At 42.8% G+C, this 19,819-nt stretch overlaps 1 protein-coding gene across 1 annotated transcript; it reads left to right on the top strand.

Annotated features, from left to right (window-relative positions):
- The first annotated feature begins 252 nt into the window (after window positions 1–252).
- Window positions 253–19,480, top strand: FKBP4 (FKBP prolyl isomerase 4). The gene is made up of 10 exons (XM_082310932.1): window positions 253–493; window positions 4,212–4,356; window positions 5,651–5,793; window positions 10,208–10,328; window positions 10,857–11,013; window positions 12,347–12,437; window positions 12,776–12,859; window positions 13,594–13,779; window positions 14,288–14,527; window positions 18,511–19,480. Exons 1-10 carry the CDS (start codon window positions 410–412, stop codon window positions 18,607–18,609), a joined length of 1,350 nt encoding a protein of 449 aa, XP_082167058.1. The 5' UTR covers window positions 253–409; the 3' UTR covers window positions 18,610–19,480.
- The last annotated feature ends 339 nt before the right edge of the window (window positions 19,481–19,819 follow it).

The following is a 19,819-nucleotide window of genomic DNA, read 5'->3' as shown; positions in this document are numbered from 1 at the left end:
TTCCTCCTCCTCCTCCGCGCCCCCCGCCGCCCCGGTCGCGTACCGCCGCCAGGCGGCTGCCTCGCCTCCCCTCCCCTCCGCCCCGCCGGCCGCGGCCTCTCCGCCTCCAGGGGCGACGCGCACTTTCACCCCGGCCCCTGGCACGGCCGGGCGCTTTGCGGCAGCCCGGCTGCCTCTCTAGAAACTTCTCGGTCCCTCCCTCTCCCCTCCCCTTCCTCCTCCCCGCCGACCGGGGGCCGGCACTGCGGCGAAGGCAGGAGGGAAGGAGGCGCACGGCGCCCGCCCGCGCTGCTCAGAGCCGGAGGCGCAGCGAGGCGCCAGCCTCAGCCCGGCGGGAGGCCGGTGCCGACCCCAGCCCCGACCCGCGGAGGCGGCCCTTCCCTGCGCAGCGGTGGCAGCGGCAGGCGGGATGACGGCGGAGGAGATGAAAGCGGACGGGGCCCCCTTGGAGGGGGCGGACATCACCCCCAAGCGGGATGAGGGCGTTCTCAAGGTACCCGGCGGCCGCTCCCCGTCCCCATCCCCCCGCGCTGACTCGGAGGCCGGTGGGGAGGGGTCCGCGCGCCAGCGGAGGGGGGGCCCCGGTCCCTCTCGGCTGCGAGCGGGCGCTCCCCGGGCGCCCTGCCCCCGCCGGCGCCCGCCTCGTCCCCCGAGGGGAAGGGGACCCGGCCGTTACCGGGCCGCGCACCGCCCGCCAGGCTCGCGCTGCCCTGGCGATTAAACATGCGCGGGGAGGGCGGGAACCCGCCTCGGCCGCGCACGCGCTGCCCGCCCGCGGAGGCTCCCACGCGGCGGCCGGCAGCTCCGCGCTCCGCTCCCCCCCCGCCCCCGGCCGGGGCGAGCCGGAGCCCGGGCCGCTCGCCGGGAAACCGCGGGGTCACGGGGGGCCGCGGAGGGGAGGGGCGCATCTCGCTGCCTTCGGGCTTTTCCCCGGGGCCGGGGTGGGCGAGGGGGGCCGGGCTCTCCGCCTGGCTCGCGCGGGTTGTTTTGGGGGGGGTCGGGGTCCGCCCCCGCCCCCCAGCACGTGTCCGGGGGCTGGGGACTAAAGATGGTGCCTCGGCAGGTCACGTGCCGGTGGCAGGCGCTGGCGCGGAGCGGTGCCGCGCTCCCCGCTTCTGCTTCTCTTCAAGAGTGCGAGAAGGGGGCCCCGCTCCGGGTGGGCGCCGCCGCTCCCGCCGGAGGTGGCGCGGTGCGAAGACGGCGGCCCGGCGGCAGGAGGCGGAGGGCCTGCCCTCGGGTCGGCTCCGGGAGGAGAGCGAGCTGTTGCCGAGCTGCCGGCGAGGTCCTCGGCAGCGCCGGCTGCAGGGCTGGCTGCGGTCGCGGCTGGTGCCGTGTATCGAGGATGCCGGCAGCCTGGCTCTTCTTTGTGCTGGGAAGCCGGTTGATAAGGGTAGTAGAATCTATACCGTGAGAGGGAGTCGCACGAACTTCCTATGTCAGATGTTTCCTATTTCCATTCCTCTAGAAACTTCTTTAGTCTCTCGGAAAAACTTTAACCATCGCTAGAAGCAATTTTTTAATCGCAGTGAAATTTCAGAGTTATGGTGTTCGGAAGAAGAAAACCAGCCCCATACCAAAGGCAAAATTCTGGTTTTAACCTCTAGAGCCTTCTGGCTTTAAATTCTAGGTTTGTCATAGAGGTGCTGTCTCCAGGTCAGGAAGGGTATCAGGAACCAGATTGAAGATGAGCGGTTGGCTTTATACGCTGCTTTCCCATGTTTCCTGCTAAGATGCTTTGGTGAGAGTCTGTATTTTTTGCACGTAGCACGGTATCGGGTTAGAGTTCTCATCTGCGTGGCTGCCTGGGAAGCTGCCTGCACGTCTCCCGCATCTCACATCCCTGAGCATGGTGTAAAAGGCAGTGCGACGACCTACGGTAGTAGGTAGTACCTTTTCTTTAAAAGAAGGGGAGGAGAAAATACTGGCAAAAGAACTGAGGTGGTGAAAACCTCAGAAAACGTGAGATTGTGAATTGATAAGGCAAAAGACTGTAGAGGTCATGAAATCCAGCCTTCATGGATTTTGTTTTTCTAGTAATTGCCGGAGTGCAGAATACACACATTAAAATCAAGGGTCTAACTCTGAACTAATCTACACCAATTTTGTACTGGTATCATTGCACTGATTCCAAGAGAGTTTTTTAAATGTGTTCATTAGCTTTGTATCAGAATAGTATCCAGAGGTTTTTACCTGGTATTGCTGAATGTGCCTGCACTATTTCTAGTCTTAAGTATTTAAGTTTAGAAACAGAAATATTTGCAATCGCAATATGAACAGAAAAATCAGGTTTCTCCATCTGAAAGGGAAATGTAAACCCTATGGAGAATAGGGTTGGCGTATTGAGCATATGAAAAAAATGAAACTTGAGTCTCTTGAAATAAATGCAAAACAATAATATTGTATAAATACTGAAAATGCGATGTTCATTACTTTCACGTTGGATAACTTGGTATGACTATAAGAATATGGCACTTGGAAAAGCTTAGTAAATTTACATTAAATGCAGCTATTATTTCAAAGTGACTTCAAAGTGGCTGCTTTAAAATACTAGTTTGGATCCACTTTTACATGTATCTCTCTCTCTCTAAGCATGATGTAGTTTAAGTTGGTTCCCAGATTCACATTATTTTCATATGTCTCTGTTCCCTTACCTCTGTGAGAGTGGTTGCTTGAACTTTTGCCTTCCTTGGGGGAGAAATCAATAGATTAGTTCTGTAATGCTAAGAACTGCAGTAGCACTGAGGTGGTGCAGGGTAAGGAGATGGTGTGCTATGTGAGGTCAGACATCCCTTTTCACACTGAGCATTCGCTCCCTAGGAAACTGAGCAGGTAGTATTTTTTTTTTTTTTTTCTTTTCTGCATCCAGTGAGGTGCTTTCAGCTTGTTAAGAGTATAACAGAAGCTGTCCACGTTGCCTTGGCTTTAGGGTGCTGGCATTTCAGTCGTATAGTCAGTTGTAGGGATGGTGGGAGGCAAAGTAGGAGATTGACAGTGGCTGCTTGCAAGAAGCTGGAATTTGGGAAGGAGACTCCCAAGGGTGTGCTTCCTTCAGTGAAAAATATGATTGGTATAGAAGCATTACATTTTTATAGCTTTAAAGGAGGGACACCAATCCATGCTTCTGTATAACTGCCCTTGAACAAATGTTTATCTTGTATGAACGGTATGTTTTCCAGGTCTCTATAGATGCAAGGAAATAGTCCTCCATCGGTTCCCTTTTGCCTAGCTGAAGTAATGCAGAGCTTTGGCTCTGAGCTAGATGGTTTCAATCAGTGTTGGAGAAAACTCGAATTTGAACTTAGGAATCCTGTTACGGGCAAGGCTTCATATCCTTGCCCTATGAGATATGTCAGTATTATTCCCTATTTTTTTATTATTTACATTTCAAATAAACACCAGAGAGATTGGCCGATCTTGCTTTTTGTATAGTGTAGATGTAGCTGATACTGGTCTTGCTAGCTAGGCTGGGGAACCTCTTGAGAAACAAATCAAATCCTTGCAGCTGTAAGTGAAATTGGAGTGCTGGCAATCTGTGTCAGAGTTGTGAGGAGACAATAAGATGTAATAATTCCTAAGTGTTACTGTGTTGGCTGCTAGAACTAACCTGTGTTGGGGTGAGATTTTGTTAACCTTTGTTAAACGGTCTGGTTTAACTCAAGTAATCTCAGATTACATGTTAGAATAGACTTTGAATGGAAAGAACTAGGTTTTCTTTAAATGCTTTGCCTAGAACACTGAACTCAGGGGTAATGGTAGAGCAGTGGTGAAGAAAGTACTTGAATAAAGAAAAAAAAACAAAAACAAAACCAAAAACAAAACAAAACAAAAAAAAAAAAACAAAAAAAAAACCAAACAAACCAAAAAAAAAAACCAAACTCTGCCTAGTGCTTTACCTGATGACGTTTCAAGAACATTTAAAAATCTTGTTGAGGAAAGGTAAGTGACATTACTAACTATAGATGCAGAGATCTGTAAGCTGGTGCCAACTGTTGCCAATTAAGCTCTCGTATCACAGCAGAGCCATCTTGAGGTTCCTGCATTTGCAACACTGCTAATCTGTAGACAGTCAATCCATTTCCAGATAACTGAAGGAAACCTGCAAATCCTGTGTCTACTGAAGATGGTAACGCATGCATCGAAGTAAATGGAATTAATGTCCAATAGGCAGACTTAGTTTTCATCATCTTAATGTTGCTTACTGTTTTTCTCAGGTTGTCAAGAGAGAAGGCAGTGGGACAGAGTCTCCAATGATAGGTGATAAAGTGACCGTCCATTACACAGGATGGCTTCTTGATGGCACAAAATTTGACTCCAGTCTGGACAGGAGAGACAAATTTTCATTTGACTTGGGGAAAGGTAATATCTTGTGTTTGGTATTGATCAGTTTTGGCAATAATGGAGATGGGATTTCCTTGCATGTGTGGCTTCTCTGCATGTTAAAGTTGCTATTTCAACTTGTTTTCAGAGCTTAAGGTTTATTCTCTTAGAATGGCCCAATCAGAACGGCTTTGAGGTTTTTCTGATTGAGAAAACTGTAGCCCCTTGATGAGGCCTGCTGAAGAATTCACAGGCCTCAGACAGAGCACTCCAGGGGAGCAAATTTGCCCTGAAGCGTAGTAATAAAGGGTAGTTAAATAGCCAGAATGTGCATTTAGTTGATTGGGTTTTTTGGCAGAAGACTCAAATTCAGGGCTACTTAATTGTGACCAGATAGTGGGACAGGGTGCATGGGGGGGGGGGGGGGGGGGGGGGCAGCTGTTAGCTGCAGCATGATGAAACGTACTCCCTTTTTCCCTAAGTTCCCAAATTAACCCAAACATGAATCTTCAAGCAGTGCATCTCTTCATTACCAAAAGCCTTCATTTTTTGAATGCAAAAATCCAAACATCCTTGTTCCAGGAAACCTTATTACTCAATCTGAGTTTTTCCCTGGCAGTTCCTTACCTGCTGCTTTTTTATTTGGGAGATAAATTCTGCAGTGTACTGAAATTTGAGCTCATAGGAAGTGTAGCTATTAATACAAGACTAATAGAAAGGCTGCTTGATTGAGTTAAAAGGAGCATCAAGTAGGAGAGCTTGAGTAAGAGATAGAATTTTGTTACTTGAGGTTCCAGCTTCTGTTCATTTTTGGCTTTAGAAGGAATACTACTTCTCCTGCTTTCCTCCCTATTTCTGTTACAAGCGCATGTAACTTTTAGTTACCACTTGTGCTGCTCTTTGCCAACTGATAAAGTACAGAGAGAAAAGGCTGTTGTTCTGGATTGTTTTCAAAATACGAGCAGGCAATCTCTCACCCTAAGACCTTCCTCTTTGAAGAGTTTATTGTTATTTCCTCACGCTTGAGATTGTGCCAAGCGCTTCAGCCCGTGTCTGTTCAGATTGCTTGTATTCTCTATAGGCAAGGAAGTAAAGGGAGAAAAAGAATCGCTACACCTGGAATGAAGAAATTTAGCCTAATTTGGGTCCCCAGGTACCTATAATTTGATTAGGGTTAAAACTGATGTGCATAAATCAGAGTGAGAACAAGTCTTTCAGTATTTCTTCTCTGTCTTAGCTTTTGTGTACTAGAAGTGATGATGCTCGGTTTCACAGCTGATCATGTCTTTCATGTATGCCTAACAATCATGTGATTGAAATTTGACTTGCATAGGTGAGGTGATCAAAGCATGGGACATTGCTGTGGCAACTATGAAGGTTGGTGAAATATGTCGGATTACATGTAAACCAGAATATGCCTATGGCTCAGCTGGGAGCCCCCCAAAGATACCTCCCAACGCTACACTGATTTTTGAGGTAAGTCACTAAAACTGTACGCTTGAAAAACAAACAAAAATCATATTTCGCTCTAGAAAATGTGTTATGTAATGTCCTGTCAAAACAGGAATGTTAGGTTTTCTAAAGAGAAAAATATGGTCAATTAGGGTAGTGTGGGTCAAGCATAGAGTTCTAGTCTGACTGCTACTGATCTGTAGTGGCTCAGGTTTCCTTATTTTGGAGTTTTTAAAATACTTGAATGTTTTCCAGTGTTCATAGTTTTAATTTTACAGTTACGGAATGATTCACTGTAGGAGAGTGCAGGTTGGCGAGGCGAGACAGGGGAGGAGGACTGTCTCAGTGGCAGACTCTGAAGTGGTTGAAAAAATGAAATCTTTAATCGTCTTTCCAATTCATAAGACTCAAAGTAATGATACTTATGTTAACTGTTATGAGGTTTTTGAACAATAGAAAGAGCAATTAATGTCCTCAGTAATATATTTTTCATACTTTTAAATGTTTTCTTTGCAATGTTAACACAGTCTTTTATGAGCTATTTGGGGGAGAAAAGAGATAATTACCCCATATAAACTGCTAGAATATAGTCTATTTGAACAGCTCTGCAACTGTGAACTCTGTTTTCTGTAGAGCTGAGCGTTTCAATAAGCCTTAAAGCACCGTAAGAACAGTTGGGATTCAGGTTGCTTGTTGATTACCGAAGTCTGTCTGTGGATCCAGGCTACGTTGGTCAATCTCACCATCATAGAAAGTCATTTGTACACACTAGTCCCTGTGACAGATTCAGCAGTCTTGAGTTTGGTATCGGGGTAATACTAGTTTTACAATTCACATGGGCAGTTGGTCTCCTCGGAGGTGAACTGCACGTCTGGGTGAGCATGGAGCCAGTCAGCGTGGGTATTTCTTAACCACACCAGCAGAGGACAGAATTTGTTTCCCAGTTATCTTTAAGGCATCTTACACACACACACACCCCCTTCCAAAAGGGGGTGGAAATAGCAGCTGTTTCTTGTGTATTATTTCGGTAGTGAGAGTGGTTTCTCAGAATGCTGAGACTTGTGTTTGATTTTTCCATAGAGGGTGATACTAAAGCTGTTCCTGGAGCACACTGACAAAGTCTAAGCAGTGTTTTGGGAGGATATATTTTTCCTATTGTTGAAACAATTACATTTTCCAAGAAATACTTTAAAATTAATTGCACCTGAGAGAAGGCAGATGGACTTTTTTTAAGTGTGATTTTTAAAATTACTTCATTCTAAAATACTTAATCAATGGAATGGACTCCTACATTGGGGGCATAAGGAAAATTTATATGCTCTGATAATTGCACTAAGATTGAATGTTTTATCTAATATCTGAGAAAGGTAAAAACAGCTCATGGAGTAGGGACTGAAAGCCTATTTAGATTTTAATGGAAACTGAGCATCTGTTAGGAAGGGTAAATTAAACATAGTTGGATATCATATTTGTATTACATTTGGATAGTGTATTTGCATTTCTTTCTTCCATGAACTTGTGAGTAATAGCATTAAAGATGTATTTTGTGTGGTAGGATTAAAAAATTACTGCCAACAGGTAAGTATCCCAGGCCACTAAGGGATGAGAACTTACTCAAAGTAAGTTATTTGGCAGTAGTCAAAATTAATGCCATTATTTCTGCAGTTGACTGTTGAAAAATAATATCTTGTAAAGCTGTTCTTAAACAGCATTTTTTAATATATAAATCTGAAGATACTCATGGCTTATTTATATTGGGTCAAGCTCCGCATGCTGGAATGCTGCATGCTTTGCACAAATGCAAGTGATACGAAGAGTAATATAGGGCGTGATTGAAGGGGGAGATAAAAACACTAACACATTTACTGTGTTCTGACCTGATGAGTCAAATGCAAACTACTGTGGTTTTTTTTCCCTACCCCTCCACCTTTTTCTGCTCACGTCATTTTGGTTGAGGGAAAGGAAAAACAAACAGAACTTCAGTGTAGCAATTATTGAAGATATTCAGCTTCACTGCTTCTTACTGTCCACGCGCAGTGTCTCAAAGCTCAGGACCTACCTTGGCAGCGTAATAAGCATTCTTAAGGGCTTAGCGCTAGTATACAGGATTCTATGTCATTGTCCTGCAACAAGAGATAATGCCTAACCTTTTGATGAATAAAAGCATTAATTGCAAGATGGGATTTGTTTCATTTGAGTACTACTGAGTCCGATACGGTCATTCAGATGCTTCACTTCCCACTAGGTTTTTCTTAATGATGCCAGTCTGACCTCTCCATCTTCTAGGTACTGTTTAGATAAAAGTAGTGTTTCATTCATGACCCTTTATATCCCCTAATGCCTGCCTGAGCAGTAATGTTAGAGGAGAAAAGGGAGAAAGAAAGAAAAGCACTGAAGCTGCCTATGATGGTTTTGTGCTTCCCTAACAAAATGGCCTGCAGATGACTGCCTGCAACAAATAAGCAGTGCTGGTGTGTCCTGAATTGGGGGGTGGGGTAGAACTTAGATCCAGAAAGTTTTCCTAAGTAGGTAGGAATGATTTCTGGCTAGTATGACTCTCAGGCACTTAAAATCTCTTAAGTTTCCACTTCTTTAGTCTTGCTCCTATGTTTCCTTTTTATTATTTAAAACAATGTCAGTATGGTTCCTTTGCAAGTGCCATCACCATACCAAGATTTTGTATGAGTTGCCTTAAAAAGGACCCTCTAAAACTTACATTAAAAGATTTTGTAGCTGTGTCATCACCACGTTTTGTTATGATCTGAAATAATGGATGTCTTATGGTTGGGGTTTTTTTGGTGTGGGTTTTTTTTTTTTTTTTTTTTCCCTCATGATTGCTTTTGCTGAGCAATATGAATAGATTCTTCCATAGAATGCTGTAGTTTAGTTTAAAGGGGGGGGGGGGAAACTGTATGGTCATCAGTGGGATGTTCTGGAGTGACTTAGCTTGTTTCAAACAGACTGAAGAGAAAGACAAAAATATTATTTGTTATTGGGTATCCATCAAAATACAAACTGGAAGTACTCTTTGTGCTGGTAAATATTCAATTCCTTTTGCATTCCAGGTATCTTAAGTCCAGTGTCATGAACCTCCACAGCCTTAGCCCTGAACTTTTTTTTTTAATTAAGTACTTAGTCTAAACAATGCTGATTATAATTGCTTGCTCTTTTGCACTGTTTTTACTATTGTTTTACTCAAACACAGGATAGCAAAAGATTTTTTTTTTTCTTAATTTCATAGCAGCAACAACAAATTTCTTTTGTGACTAGACTGTTTTTGCATCTTGTCATGGTACTCCCACTTGCATTAGAGACTTGGGAGGGCATGTGAAAATTCAGGCTGGATAGTTATCTCCTGCGTTAACATGAGCTCTTAAAAATTCTAAACAGTTTGTTGCAGCAACAAGTTTAGATTAAAGGTGGACCAGATCATGGTTTTGTTGTTTTATCATTCTTCTGGAAATAATTTTTTTTCTGAAATAATCCCACGATACACAATGATAAGGGAAGACTAGGGGGGGAAATGTAATGAGTAAAGGGAACACTTAACTCTGTTCAGGTGTGCAAGGGAGAATGACACAGTTTTGAAACTATTGTCCTGTGGCACAAGAGTAGGAGGATGAAGAAACAGGTGGGGAATAGCTGAAGTCTGAAAAGATATTCTTGAATTTGTTCTAATATTGCAGGACAAGCATTTGGAATCGGTTTGGGCTCCATTCCAAGCACTTTAAAGTTGATCTGAATTTGTCCATAGATGGAATTAAGTGTATAATCAGGACTTAAGGATTCCTTCTTTATTTAATTTCCTGCTCCCTTTTGTCCTTGCATTACAAACCTCCCCAGCCCATGGATGCAGTGACACTAATGGTGATTCTACTCAACTGTAGAGTAAGAGGGTGTGACAGCTGCTGATCAGTGTGGTAGCACTGCAAAGTGGCAGCTGAGAGCAAATTCTTCCTGGTTTAATGTGCTCAAAAGGTATTTTCCCTTATATTAAAAACCGAAACAAAACCTCAAGCCCAAAAACTAGTATCCATACTTCTGCCTGCAGACATTAGCAAAAATACTGTTAAAGAAGCCAATAGAATCTTTTTTTGCAGTAGTCTATAAGCATTGCGGCTCATGTAAGCTTTATTCAGAAGCTAGGTTCAGAGTCTTTTCAATTAAACGATCTAATTTGTAGACCAAGATTGCTGGAAGAAAAAAAAAAAAACCTGTAAAGGCCTGAATATAATCTGAAACTCTTCAGTAGGTTTCTGTGCAGTATCTACTGAATACAGCATCTTCATAGCCTTGGCTATGTAATATCTTACAGAACATTAACTAAGATAGTGGCTTCCTGAACAGCTATAGTTTCAAAGATCTCTGGAGAACAAATTCTGTGAGTTATTGAATTGATGTGATGAGAATAAATGCAAGGCTTTTCTTCTCTCCACAGATAGAACTTTTTGAGTTCAAGGGGGAAGACCTCACTGATGATGAAGATGGTGGCATCATCCGAAGAATCCGTAAAAAAGGGGAGGGCTACTCCAAGCCCAATGAGGGTGCGCTTGTAGAGAGTAAGTATGTTACACAAATAGTAAATGGGTTTTCCATGTGGGAGGGCAGAGCCTTTTTCCCAGTCTACAACTCCTTGTCCTGAGAGAGAGGAATACATGGCTTCTCTTCCCTTTACCAAGTAACTTAACAACCCAGAGTAAGCTTTCGTTCTCTTTTTTCTAGCGAGGTTTACGTTTTCCAGCAGCAACTGTGTTCTCCAGAGATACTGAATCTGATAAACTGCTTATCTGATCACAGAAGGTAGATGAGTCTAATAAAGTATCTCCATTTGCTGAGGAACAAGAGGGGAAGTAGTTCTGGCACTTGGAGTGGAAAAAAAGTACATGAACAAAAAAAGGGTTTATTAAGTTTAGGAGCAGCAGTTCTATTTGCTGCCAGTAGCCACCATGCATAGGTAGCTGTTAAAAGAGAAAAGACTCCTTAGGAGGAGGCTTTGGCACTCCCTATATTACCTGTGCTACCTGCCCCTTACCATACATTGGATATCTTCTAATTCTTCTCTGGGTTGTTCTGTTTTTTGTTACCAGTCCAATTTGAAGGCCGATGTGGAGATCGTGTTTTTGACAGGCGGGAATTGCGGTTTGAGATCGGAGAAGGTGACAACTACGATCTTCCTCATGGTCTGGAGAAAGCAATTCAAAAAATGGAGAAATCGGAGGAATCTGTGTTCTATCTCAAACCCAAGTATGCTGTTTCTGATCTTTTGGTACTTGAAGGGCTTATACTAAGCATCTGGCGAGAATGAAGTGTTTTGTTATAATGGCTTCCAGCTTTTTTCAGTGCTGTAGTAAAAACTTGATCAGCCCCAAAAGTTTGATGTATGAGAAGTATGAAGCTAAGATCGCTTTGCTGCTAGGTTGTGAAGTAGTAGCAGTCCAAAATAAATTTACTTAAGTCTCTGTAGTGTTGATCTTGGTGAACGTTAACAAAAAGTAATATTGTCGCTCTCTTTAACTTATGTTTTTGTGGTCCCTCTTAACGAAACAGTACTTGCTGTGCAGCAGTGCATATGAAGATACCTAAAGAACAGCCTCAGAATAGGAAAAGAGCTGATGAGCCTTCTGAGAAGCCATACGTGACCAGATAGTTAGTCCTTAGTTGATGTGGTTAGTAAAGAGTATCAGAAATCCTTTGTCAGTAGAAAAGGTTCACTGGTATTCTGAAAGCCTTTTGGAAAAACACCTTCAAGATTCCTGTGAGATACAAGGTAGAGTTATATCCAAACCTTGGAGCATTATGAGAACTCTCTGAGGCTAAGAACAGCTAACTGAGATGTATGACTGCCCAATACTGTAACCTTAAACAGTCCTGGATATCAGCAGAATTTGCTCTCTACAGTGAGAATGTATCTGAAACAAATGGAGTTTGCACTGATTGTTTCCATCAAACTTGAATTCATTTCAGTTTTTAGTTTAAGTTTTTTAAACTGGAACTGAACCTGATGGGAGAAGAAAAGCAATCTGATCCTGAGGGTTTTCCTCCTAATATGCAGCTTCTTACTGAAGTTGCAGCACAGAACCTTTCTATAGGCATTTATTGTTAATCAGCTGATTGGCAGTATGTGAAGTGTACAGCTGTTCACTTAATCTCTGTATTTATTGTTGTCTTTGCTTTTCTGAGAATAGTACTAAAATACAGGTTCTCTGAAGGAAACATCCAGTCTCAGACCATGAATATAAAGCAAGATGTGTATAATTTGAAAGTATTTTTTTTCCTTGATGGAGAGAACTTGCTTTTCCTTCATGTAAGCTTAAAAAAAAAAAAAAAAAAAGAAGTGGTAACCTAGAGATTAATGAAATTAACCCCAGGTTTCTCCAGCTTTCTTCTACCTTGTGCTTGCTAATTTTAGAATTTTAACCAGAATTCTTCAAGCCTTTATGCCTTGTAATAATGTTGTATAGGCATCCCAGATTTGCCTGGGGTTTTGCCTCCAGCTTCCTACGTAGCAAATATATCTGGCTGGATAGTTTTGGAACTCTTATCTTTGGTTTGTCTCTCCCTCCCCACCATCTTACAGCTATGGTTTTGGAAGTGCTGGGAAGGAGAAATTTCAGATCCCTCCAGATGCCGAGCTACAGTATGAAGTGAAACTCAAAAGCTTTGAAAAGGTAGGAGCAAACGGTGAAGTCCCAAAGAAGTTGGGAGGTGGGGGAAGAAGTGTGAGTGCAGCTTAAACAAGGATGATGGAATCCTTGAACGTTGATCTGAAATAGGGAAGCCACTGTTGTCAGAGATGATGACACACTGGGAGCTCTTGGCTGAAATTCTTTGTTCTTATTGTGTCCGTTGCCATCAGTATCTCTCCTGCTCTAGCCCAGTTTCCAGTAGCAGTGCAAAACTCTGCTTTGCCAAACCTGTCTCTACCATATTGTTAGTGGGAAGCAGCATAGCCACTTGGTTTCCCCAGAAGTTGTATCATTGACTTGAACTGTTCCTGTTTGGGTAGGCTAAGGAGTCTTGGGAAATGAACACAGACGAGAAGCTGGAACAAAGCTGCATTGTGAAGGAGAGAGGCACTCAGTACTTCAAGGTAAATTACAATCCCCAAGTAATAATAGCATTTCTTAGTCCATGTCATGAGCTGATAATGATGATTACAGTTCCTGTCATTTAAGAGTGGTGTTCATGGTATTCTCTGTGATGTTTTACAGGGAGGACTGGAGGGGAAGGTGTCTTGAAAAAAAAAAAAAAGCCTCAGAGTTGGAACATCCAAAGAACTGTTTCTGCAGGGAGTTAGTTTTCTCTGTCAGAACGGTTTCCTGTACCTAGAGATAACTTTGGGGCATACATTGAGTAGTAGCAAGGCTACAATATTTAAGTTCCTACTGTGGGATAATGCTGCGAATGAATAACATTCATTTGGGGAGAGATGTGTGGAGAAGCTGTTTCAAACAGTTTGACCAGCTAAAGGCAGACTTTCCCACTGTCTTCATGACACAGCAATAGTTGCGCTGTTTTGAAAAATGCCCTGTCTTCCTTGTGTTGTATCAAAAGTTGAATATAAGGTGGGAGTTGAGAGTGAAGTATCAATGCTGACCTATACCCCTAGCTTTAGTAGGGGAACCAGTGGGTATTCCTAAAGACTTTCTGATCCTATGCAGGAATGGCTTTCAAAAGTAGTGTATTTTTGATGACGGAGGTTATTTTCTGATTACTCTGAATTATTTTTTTTCAGATATACTGCTCAAGGTAAGCAGAAGGGGCAAGAGGGAGGTAAAAGTTACTGTGATGAGCTGTGTGATAATTGAGCTGCCTTGTTTACAGGAGGGGAAATACAAACGGGCAGCATTACAGTATAAGAAGATTGTGTCGTGGCTGGAGCATGAATCAGGACTCTCCGATGAGGAAGATACGAAAGCCAAAAGCTTGAGGCTTGCTGCCCACCTTAATCTAGCTATGTGCCATCTCAAGCTGAAGGAATATTCCCAGGCTCTGGAAAACTGCAACAAGGTAGTAAGGGTTTATTTATTCTTAAGCTGCACAAGCAATCTGGCAGTTCATCTCTTGCTTTAACAGTTTGAGGGATACCAGGCCATGTGGTGTTTGGCCTTTCTTATCAGCTGGCAGAACAGGTTATTTTCATAATTATTGTCCTTTGAACATCTTTTACTACCTTGCTGCTACATTGAGAATATTCAAGTATTTAGAAACATTGAGATGTGGTGAAGGTAGTCATGTTGGCAAAGGTCCTTCAAAGAGCTGGAATAGAGAGCCAGGACTAAATCTTAGACTTGCTGGTTCTCTGTCAAATAGCCCACTATATTCATTCCTGTTTGTACTTAATTCTACTGTATTCAACTCACCTTATTAGTAAGCTCTGAAAAGACTCATAAATCTACATCAGAAGGTACAGTTTCTAGCAGTCTGTGGTGTTCTGACTGCATGTTAATTTAAAAAAAGGAAAATTATTCTTGAATGTGTTTGGGTTTTTTTTTGTTTGTTTGTTTTTTAAATGCAGGCACTCGAATTGGATAGCAACAATGAAAAAGGCCTCTTCCGGCGTGGAGAGGCACACTTGGCTGTCAATGACTTTGAATTGGCCCGGGGAGATTTCCAGAAAGTGATACAACTTTATCCAAGTAACAAAGCTGCAAAAGTTCAACTGGTAACTTGTCAGCAAAAAATACGGGAGCAGCATGAGAAAGAGAAAAAGATGTATGCCAACATGTTCCAAAGGCTTGCAGACAAAGACTTAAAGGTAAGTAACACTACTCCAGAAGACTATAAGAGGTGGTGTCATGTGTTAGACAAGGAATAGTGTTTTAGGTATTCGGCTTACTACTTAGTACAGATAAATACAGGTGGAGAACACTCAAGTAGCTTCCTCTGGGGGAAAAAAATGGAAATAGCCAACAGCCAAAATGAGTAGGCCATCTTGTTTGTACAAGACAACTAGCAGTACCAAGCATTGCACAGAATGCTTTTACTTATTTCAACTGATTTTGCAGCAGACCAATGTTAATCAGAAAGCAATTAAAGTGATGAGATGCAAACATGATAATGTTCAAGAACTGAAAAAAGCACCTAATCTCCTTGAACTGATCTTCTAAAGAAGTGTCTGGTTTGGTGCCTGGGTGGCCCAGCTGCTGAGCACCATCTTGCTTCTCATGGAGACATTAAGATGTGGTTGATGCTCTCCATCTCAAATGTCACAGATTGATTATGAAATGTCAGAATTCAGACTGTCAGAAGATTCATTATTCTACTGTATGGATGGTTTTCCTAGTAAGCTTTCACTAGAATTGTAGTAAATACTAGTTCAGTTAACAATGGCGATATTTGAATACAGGCTATACCAAGGTTATATCAGCTAGCAAGAAATGTTCAGAGTTACTGGTGAGAATCACATATCCTAAGAAAATGTTCTGTTTGTTTTCCTTAAATCTAACGGTCCAGAAGGAATAGGTAAGCCTGTAACTTCCAAGACAAATTTGGGATTTATGTCACTCAGATTTTCTCAGTAACATTGGGGAGTGCAGAAGCTTGCATGTTGTGAGATTATTTTCCCAGATCTTTGTGTCTACCTTCCCAGAATACGCATGGAGAATCTAAAAAAGTTGTCAGGTATTGGTATGTCAATTTCCTGTGGTTAATTGCGTCAGTGAGTCTGTCCAGGGGTGTCCAGGGGCCCACTGTCCTCAGATGAGTGTATCCTGACAATTCAGCCATCTCAGACTGTCAGCTGACAATTTCCTATGTGGAATGCTTCACAAACATCTCTCTCTTTCTCCCCCTCCCCCAGTCGTTCAAAACGAGACATATCTGAAATCAGTTTATCTCCCAGAGGCAATGGGAGATGTATTCCATTCTTCATCTGTTGCTCTGCTAAAGTAGTTGTATAGTAAGCATAGGGTAATCACCCCTAACTGGATGGTTGGGTGGGCAAGCTGTTTGTGGCTTTTTGATTGTGGGTTGTTTAGTTGGGGGGTTTTTGTGTTTGCTTTTTATTTTTCTCTTGAAAGAGTAGCAGAAGTACTATGGATTTGGTTCTGCTTCTCATGGAGGAGTGTAAACGAACACATAAATGCAGATGTTCCCCACTGATTCTGCAAGGGAAGTGTCATTGTCCATGTAGTTACATATCTGGCTAAAGCAGCCTGATTCTTCCAGGCTCCAATAAGCAAGGATGTTGAAAGTATTCTGTTCCTGTAGACATGGTCACATACAGCCATGCAGTACCTTAATTTTTGGTAGGCTTTAATGAAAAATCTCGAGAAGATAAAGATACAGCAACTAAACTAGAGTTATTTCACTGTTGGGCATCTTCACTTCTGAAATTGCAGGTTTTAATTGCCAGCTGTCAGGCTCTGCTGTGCAGGTTCCTTTCACCTAGCACAGCTGCTGGGAATCTGGCTTCCTTCACTAGGTGTGGGGGACAGCAAGATCTCCTGTTCAGAGGGGAGGAGTGGATTGCTGAAGCAAGCTATATCCACTAAAAGTACAGAAGAGCTGCCTTCGTGATTTTCAAAATGTACACCTCTGCCCCTAAGACAGATGGTTAGTAGAGTTGTATTCTTGGCAAAAGGCAGACTCGCAGTCTTTGCAATGCAGACTGTTTGGGATACTGCAAAGACATGGATGATGCTTAGTTCCAATTTTCCCATCTACTTTGAATGGAATCAGCTTATAGAGTCATAGAATCATTTAGGTTGGAAAAGACCGTTAAGATCATCAAGTCCAACCGTCAACCCAGCACTGCCAAGTCCACCACTAAACCATGTCCTCAAGCACCCCGTCTACCCGTCTTTTAAATACCTCCAGGGATGGAGACTCAACCCCTTCCCTGGGCAGCCTGTTCCAATGCCTGACTACCCTTTCAGTGAAGAAGTTTTTCCTAATCTCCCCTGGCGCAGCTTGAGGCCATTTCCTCTCATCCTATCACTTGTTACTTGGGAGAAGAGACTGACCCCCACCTGGCTACAGCCTCCTTTCAGGTGGTTGTAGAGAGTGATAAGGTCTCCCCTCAGCCTCCTCTTCTCCAGACTAAACAACCCCAGCTCCCTCAGCCGCTCCTCGTATGACCTGTTCTCTAGACCCTTCACCAACTTTGTTGCCCTTCTCTGGCCACGCTCCAGCACCTCAGTGTCCTTCTTGTCGTGAGGGGCCCAAAACTGAACACAGCACTCGAGGTGCGGCCTCACCAGTGCCGAGTACAGGGGCACTATCACCTCCCTGGTCCTGCTGGCCACACTATTCCTGATACAGGCCAGGATGCCATTGGCCTGATTCATTTTTCTCAATAGTTAGATGATCTTGGGAATGTGCATGCTTTCACATTGTTTTTTTTTCTCGGAGCCATCTGGCCTACCTCAAATGGATGTGGTTTTATATGAAAAGGGATCAGTGGAACAGTAAACAAAAGACGCTTACTGCCTGGGTCAGTCTTGGGGATTTTTCTTGCAAGAAAACATGTTTTCCTGTTAATTCATTTATCATGTCGCTTTACTCTAGCTCCAACAGTTTCTCCATTAGTGGTGGTGGGAGAAGTTCAAGAGTTCTGGAGAAGAGGGTTTGTTTACCAAATGTCTCCTGATTGCTAGGAAGGCAGCTTGGACTATAGTTCTGAAATTCCTGACATCTGCGTATCTCATGGTCTGTTGAAGTTTGACAGCCACTCTTCCATCAGTAGTTCTTTTCATGAATTTGAATAGTTCACATATGTAAAGTGTGAATTTTTAAAGGTCAGGATGTTTATCACCTTATCTTAAGGCCAGGATTGCTAGCTAACAGTGTTCTGTGGAGAGACTTTGCTCTCATGTGCTTCACAGAATGCTTCTAAGGATGAAAGGTTGACCTTTGATGCCTGGATGTTCTTTGGCTGTGGTTTCTTGTTGCAGCTAAGTTGATGTAACACTTTAGTTTAAGGATTCTGCCCCTTTTTCCCCTCCCCCAACAGTGCATGCTCACGGCCATGCTTGTTCTTGTCTGGTTCTCATCTAGCCTCATAATAAAACAGATGGTTCAGGGTGCTAGGCTGACAGGTGGAATAGCAATTTCATTGCACTGTCTTCTGAGATGAGCAGGTCAAGACATTTCTACCTCCCTTTACTGTGTTTGAGAATTATTGCAAGGTCAGGATGTGCTGGTTATGTCTTATTGTAAAAAATGACCTCTGACCTTTACCACATGTCCTTCCACAACTTTTTATGTGGACTGGAAGATACAGCAAAGAGAGGGCTTTTAGAGTAGCCACCTTGTCAGATTAGATTTTCTTCCAGCTAAGCTCTTACAGAGGACATCCAAGTGACTGTTGTTGAGTTGAAGACACTCTTCATGAAACTATTTGTCCAACAACGATATTTCTTCCTATCTTGAGTCCAAGTGTGCCTCATACAAGTTGGGGGTGGGGGCAGGATATGGGAATTGCTGAAATTGAATCACATTGAAATTGAAGCGGGATGAAAGCAGTTCTGTGCAGAAGCTTCCTAAATTTCAGTTTGTGGGAGAACACTTTCAGAAAGTGTTACATGGCAAGCTTGTGCACGCCACATTATGAGTCATAACCATCTAACACCAGTATTATTTCCCAGCTTCCTCTCAAGCTGTTCCTGGTTTCTTAATTCAGTCTTGCAGGGAGACCAGGTATCCTAGTGGTAAGAATCAAATAATATTTGTGGTACTGTTTGCAAATGCTAGCAATTTTGTATAACAAGGGAATATATTTTCTTTATCTCTATTTAGTCAGCATCTACTCTTCAGACCAGCCACACTGAAGATGAAGAAATGAAAGATGAGCAGAATGGAGTTGAAGATAAATCCGAAGTTGACACAGAAGCATAAAAACAAACCCTATTCCATTAGTTTTGTAAATGAAAGAATTTCCAGTGAATTAGACCTTTATTTTTCTACCTGGTTGGACAGTGGCTTCAGGGGAGCAGAGGCTGAAGCCACCATGCCACAGTCAGTTGCAGCTTCGTATGTCTGTTGAAGAAGCTGAGTGGCAGCATAAATCTGGTTTAATCCTAGGGACTTTATTTATTCATTCAGCCTCTGTTACTGTTGGGGTTCTGTCTGGATTTACTCTGCTTGGTTTATTTGCATTTTGCCATTGGTGTTTGTCTCTTTCTGGTTCCAGCTCACTTTAATCCCAGGGTCTGCTTACTAAATTTATTTCCTTGATTTCTTTCAAGTAATCAGCCTTTTCCAGGAGTCCTCACATGAGACTTGAGAACAAATCCGCACTCCCAGTTCTTCTGCCTTGGCATTGCGCCCTTCCCCCCTCTTCAGTAGGGAGTCCCTTCCATTAAGTGTTGTAACCTTTCTTGTATGGCTCCTCTTTGCAAATTGCTGAAGGTGAAGACTGTGAAGTCACAGCTAAAGTAATAAAGCTCCACTTAAACTCAAGAAAACAACTTTTCATGGGTTTTTATTGGAATCTGCACAGAATGAAGAGAATTTACTGTCCTTTGGTCATTCAATGTTTTTTTTCATCCACATAGCTGTACAGTAGCCACAGTATCTGATTATTTTTCCTATGTTGTTCATTCATTGCCATAGAAAATTCACACAATAATCGATACAGTATTTACCCATATATTTGCAAAACGAAAAAGTACGTTGCTGAAAATTGTACAAAAAGCAAGTCTGTAACCTATGCATAGAGCTTATTTTCTGTTCATATTGCTGCCTTCCTCTTCACCCTCCATGTCGTAAAATTGGACTAGGAAAAAAAAAAAACGTTTATTTATACCTGAAAGTGATTGGCTTTGAAGAGAAAATAAGTGATGATGGTTTAACACATTACAAATATTTCTAATTCCTAATGAACTACAAACTTCTGATTGATTCTAATGTCTGCTTATCCCCATCTCGCGAGAAAGCTATTACGTGATTATTTTGCTTCTTTCTGCGGTATGCTGTGTGTCTTGTTTCGGGGCAGGTGTGCTTTTGGGTTTTGTGTGGGCTTTTTGTTGGTGGGTTTTTTTGTTTGTCTGCAGGTATGGAATATAGTAGTCAAACTCGCCTTCTCTGTTTATCCTGTTACGTAGTG

This window comes from Platalea leucorodia (assembly GCF_965183815.1).
Source record: "Platalea leucorodia genome assembly, chromosome: 4".
NCBI classification, from domain to species: Eukaryota; Metazoa; Chordata; class Aves; order Pelecaniformes; family Threskiornithidae; genus Platalea; species Platalea leucorodia.
This window is presented reverse-complemented; position numbering and strand designations above follow the sequence as displayed.

Bases quoted from the DNA above. Each gene is read 5' to 3' on its own strand.
- FKBP4 (XM_082310932.1), top strand. From the start codon at position 410: ATGACGGCGGAGGAGATGAAAGCGGACGGGGCCCCCTTGGAGGGGGCG. The intron at 494-4,211 runs GTACCCGGCGGC...TGTTTTTCTCAG, and splicing joins GGGATGAGGGCGTTCTCAAG to GTTGTCAAGAGAGAAGGCAG. The intron at 10,329-10,856 runs GTAAGTATGTTA...TTTTGTTACCAG, and splicing joins TGAGGGTGCGCTTGTAGAGA to TCCAATTTGAAGGCCGATGT.